Here is a 5348-nt window from a genome sequence, read left to right as displayed (position 1 = left end):
GCTGTTAATTTTAATGTGAATTGCGGTATATATTATCGTTTCAGCTGTAACTGATTTTGCGATTGTTCTCTTGTTGAAGATAGAGTGATTTGCTGTGTTCTTTGTGGAAATGCTTCTGAGTGAGGTGAGGAAGCTTTTTGCGATGTTAGTTTGAACGTATTTCGGCTGTATCTTCTTCGGACGGGTCGTTAAACCAGATTTCTGTTCCTTCCTTTTTTCTTTTTTTGTGGGTGCCGATGTGTTGCGGCTGGCGTAGTAAGGTTTTCCGTAAATCCGCTTGTTTTTAGATGGCTATTTTTGTAGCGTAGGCTTGGGCTTTGTCAGAATCACTTCTTGCTGCACGAGATGTCTGTAACCCGCATCTATCAACCACAGCATAATCAGACATTCTCGTGTCGTGCGAGCAAGGAAGTATTTGACAAAGCCAAGCCTTCCTACGAAAAGCTCTAACAAACAAGCGGATTTACCGAAACTTCCATTACGCCAGCGTCGCACCAATCTGCACTCCACAAGAAGAACAGGAAAAAGGAACATAATCTGGTTTAAGCCTCCCATATCAGCCAAATCACCACCTAATCTTCGGCACACCACTTCCTCACCCTATCCAGAAGCATTTCCACAAAAGAACACAAATTCCACCTCTTACCTTCAAACAAGAACAACGTAAAAGTCAGTTACAGCTGCCACGGAAAAATAGTAGACCATAATTAAGCACAACAAGAAAATAACCAGCGACAACCCCATCCCCTCCCAGAAAGGATGCAACTGCCGAAACGAAGAACAATGCCCACTCGACAGTAACTGCCTATCAACTAGCCTAGTCTACAACGCACACGTAACTACAGAGGAAGACACCATAGGACTTACAGAGGGAACATTTAAACAACGTCATACTAAACACAAGCTATCATATCGAAACTAGAAATACGCTAACAGTACTGAGCTCTCAACGCACATCTGGAAACTCAAAGACGACAAGAAAAATTATGAAATCAATTGGTCAATCATCACTTCAGCAAGCCCATACAACAACATCTCTAAAAAATGCCATCTCTGTTTAGCAGAAAAACTTTATATTACTAAAGCCGACAAATCCAGGCTACTTAACAGAAGATCAGAAGTAATTTCGAAGTGCCGGCACGAGAACAAATATTACCTAATGAACATGAAGAGCACAGGAGAAGCTGGAGAATCCTCATCAATTTAACACACGGCCAACGCTATCACAGGTGAGCCTGTCGCCTCGATCTGCGTGCAGACACTGTGGCAAGATCATCAGTCTCGACCCCAGCGAGAAACATCACAACTGCCGCTGCGGTACGTGGTCAACGCTACCATGGACAACGACATTGACGACGGCTAACTCTCGCATCTGTCGATGGACTACGGCCAGAACATCATCGGACAGCGACGCACAGTGAGTGTCGACCATTGCCGCACTTACAGCCATGACAGGGAGAGTCATCCACGTTGAAGGAGGTTACGATACGGCAGCATCCTATCCGAAGCGGCGCCGACGGCGGAGTACTGCAGCATGTGACGTTAACTAACGCATTTTCCTACGCAATACTTTTACACATAATTTTCTGACGGGATAGGGGGCCTAATGTAACGATATTTACGGAGAATATGAGTGAATTTTCTTATAAATGGCGGCAATAACATTAGAAACAAACAAAAAACGTTACGTCCGCGAAATACTGCAGCGGGTGACGTAAAATAACGCGTTTTCTCGCACGATACTTTTACGCGCTCTCGTGCGCATATTGCACAATTGTTGTTAATTTGCGGACGGGACAGGAGGCTTAACGTGACGAAATTTACGGATAGTAGGACTGAATTTTCGTATAAAATAGCGGCAATAAGATTAGAAACAAACAAAAAAGTTAAAAGTCGAACAACAATATACCAGCAGAACAATTAACCCATATAAATATTGATCTACTGACTTTGGTAACTATGGCCCGCGTACGGTTTCCGCAGGCAACCGTACGCGAGCTATAGTTACTAGAACTACATAACAATAGATAACTAAAACAATAGCGCTATTCATGTTTATATGGATTATGGAATGTATACAAGGTTTAATTATTAAAGTTGTCTGATGATCGCGCAAGCGTGAAACTCTGAGTAACAGCAAAAAGTGATGTCTTGTGTTTAATCTATCTACAATATATTACGCTCTGCAATTAAATGCATTGAGCACTCTACAGCAGTGTAGACCAAAGCATACAGATGTATATATATATATATATATATGCTTGTTTAAAATAGCGAGACAATTATTTCAAAATATCTCACAATGTAATTGCACAACACTAAAATACTTTGCCTTGATTTTATTACATTTTACTCTCGCTATCTACATGCACTCTATATCTCATGCTATTTCTTTCACAGTAGAAGTCTTTTGCATGGCAAATTACACCCAACCTTAACATGATATTGTCATATCTGTATATGTACCTAAATGTATTTCGGTACTCCATAGCTTGTGAAGTATGTTTGCAGAGAATGACTCGTATGCTAGCATTGCAAATGGCCCTTCCATATTGCCGATTTCTGGTGACTTCTCTTTGATAGCAATGGCTTCTGCATCTATGCTGGCCTTTCGTCTACCTATATATACATGACATATGACGTAATAAACGGAAGAATAAGCGCAAAAACTAGGTATGTAACTATCAGCCCATACCCAACATAAACAGCTTAATATTGAGCGAATCTTGAGAATCATGTCAGTCTTGACATTTGGGGTTCCTTTTCTGGTTTCCTCAATCATGGCCGTACGCAGCAGGGGGGCAGCAGGGGCAGTTGCCTCCCTAGAGATTTTCAGAGTATGCCTTTTAATGGGACAAATACTGTACACTTTTAGAAATAAAATAGAAATGTGACAAAAGGTTATCTTAAATCATCAAAAAAATATTACACTTTAAATAAAGAAATGTTAAATTGCAAAATGTTAGGTCACAGGGGGCATGGGGAGTACCTTTGCCCCCATACAGAAAATTTTCTGCGTACGGCCTTGTGACCTCAATGCAATACTGTTTGCTTGATGTTGCGGACAATTCAGTTCTATCAGGCAGATATTTGAGCCAATAATTTGTTAGAGTTATTTCCCTTGCATTGCGCTAACATTGTGCATTGTGCGCACTAGCTATCCGCCCTTGACGAGAGAGGGCGCTGGGTCGAGCGAGATTATGGGATGTTTTCCTGGAAACGGTAGGCGCACTTTTGGGAATTGGAAGAGAAACGTGAGTAGGCCTTACGGGTACATGGGTGAAGAATGTTTGCGTGTATAAGTTGCCAATTTGTTTGTACCTGAGATTGCCGGATACATCTGAGATACTGAGATACTAAGTGAGCTACAGGGCTAATATGTTCTGAAGGCAAGCGAGCTGATATGTATTGAGTTTGAACTGAACTGTTACGCACTGTATAGAAGCTGATCTGTAGCATAGACACCGACTTGCATCGTTGTGAAATTGTGCGCCTGACGGGCGGTTGAAGTGAAGTACAGAGGTGGTCGATGCATTATGTGAGGTGACTGTGAAGCTAATGTACGTGAATTTGTAGATGGTGTGTTGCTGCAGAATTTTATACTGGAAAATAAATGTTTGAAACTGTATTTGGTGTTATCAGCATGACTGCAATTGGAACAAATGAATCACCCACAACACTTACTATGTTCTCTATGCAGACAAAATTCAAATGTCCCTTGTGATTCCAGTGTACTGTCCATATCCAGTGTAACTCCCGGCTCACTTAGTTTTTCCAGAATATAACAAGGACCTAAAAATAGAGAAAACAAAAAAGGTGACCTTATATAAAGTTAGTAGCAATAACACAGTCAAGTGTTGAACAATCACTTATATAACACATAACTCTCTGCAACAACCAGATATGACAGTACAGTTAATTTAAATTTAGTTCTATTTGCAAGCATCATCAGTCACTATCCATAGAACAGTTCTATAATTTTGAGAAACATTAAAATTTTGGTAGGCATGACAGACCACTCGAAAAAAACAAAAACTGAGTGTTCTGCAGAGGTCGGAAGGAAAGAGGTTATTACAGTAACATAAAGTAGTAAATAAATTTATGTTACTGCAAAAACAAAGATACTTGAAAAACAACAGGAAAAATTCTTGTGTGATCTTAAATTGTTTTTGTTACGAGCAATTAGGCTCATGTCCATTGCACTTTCATAACTGCGAAGTATGGTATTCTACCATCTACATTCATCATTCCTCTTCTTCTTTTCAACACCAACTCAAGAATTTGGCTCATTTTGATGTCTAATGTTTCCACCTGGAACATCGAGAAACCTTCTCCAACAGCCCTGAAACAGACATAATCAGCGGATACTTACACGATATAGTTACAGCTTCACATACGAATTGTATACAATAGATGTGAACTTTTCATGTGCAGAATTTATCGCGATTAGACGAAGGATGCCTCTAAAAACACATCTTAGATTACTATTTTAATTTTTCAATTTCAAATGAAAATAATATTAACATTGCATCAGGAGTGAATACTAATTGATCTTTTATTATTCACTCTTGATTGCATTTAAGGCAACTAAAATAAATTTCAACCAATTTGCTAATGTGGCAATATATATGCATGGCTATGGATCCAAACCTGGTTGGTCAATACTATGGGTGTTAAAATGTACATTGCACACACTAACTTAATGATTATACACACTCACACTTTGACTACAAGTAAAGACTTGCTAGTCTCCACTGGGCAGACCTTTTCCACCAGAGCTAAGGTGCCGAAACCAAACTTTGAGATGGTCTCCCTGTTGTCTAGAGGAGGGAAATCTCGGTCTGGCTCACCATCATCCTCAGCTATGTTTAGTGTATAACACTCTAGACTTTTGCTGTTAAAATCAGAAAACAGATAGCATAATCATTTCGCAACATGAAAACATTTAAAAGGACACTATTGGTTATCAGCATTACATATATACTGAAATTTTTGCCAAACTTATAATTAATAAGCAAAGATGTTAGCCTAATTATAAATAAGCAAAGATGTTAGCCTAATTATAAATAAGCAAAGATGTTAGCCTAATTATAAATAAGCAAAGATGTTAGCCTAATTATGAACTAGAGCAAACGATGTTACCTAATGTATCAAATAAGCCAAAGATGTTAGCCTAATTATAAATTAAGCAAGGTTTGTTAGCGCTAAATCATACCCAATAAGCGCAAAGAATGCTTAGCCTAGATTATAAAGTAAGCAAGATGTTAAGCCTAATTATAAAATAAGACAAGATGTTAGGCCCTAAATGTATAAATAAGCCAACGATGTTAGCCCTAGATTATAAATAA

At 39.0% G+C, this 5348-nt stretch overlaps 1 protein-coding gene across 4 annotated transcripts in view; it reads right to left on the bottom strand.

Moving 5' to 3' along the window:
- Positions 1 to 5348, bottom strand: part of LOC106808463 (target of rapamycin complex 2 subunit MAPKAP1-like) — a 14833-nt gene that overhangs the window by 2792 nt on the left and 6693 nt on the right. For 3 of the 4 annotated variants that reach the window (XM_014811195.1, XM_014811196.1, XM_014811197.1), the window contains 4 exons: positions 4721 to 4894; positions 4233 to 4342; positions 3685 to 3792; positions 2467 to 2619 (listed from right to left, as the gene is read on the bottom strand). In XM_014811195.1, coding sequence (XP_014666681.1) covers positions 2467 to 2619; positions 3685 to 3792; positions 4233 to 4342; positions 4721 to 4894 — 545 coding nt within the window. The remainder of the gene's footprint in view (positions 1 to 2466; positions 2620 to 3684; positions 3793 to 4232; positions 4343 to 4720; positions 4895 to 5348) is intronic. The other variant, XM_014811198.1, reaches the window with a different exon arrangement.

The sequence above is a fragment of the Priapulus caudatus genome, unplaced genomic scaffold (genome assembly GCF_000485595.1).
Source record: "Priapulus caudatus unplaced genomic scaffold, Priapulus_caudatus-5.0.1 Scaffold279, whole genome shotgun sequence".
NCBI lineage: Eukaryota > Metazoa > Priapulida > Priapulimorpha > Priapulimorphida > Priapulidae > Priapulus > Priapulus caudatus.
This window is presented reverse-complemented; position numbering and strand designations above follow the sequence as displayed.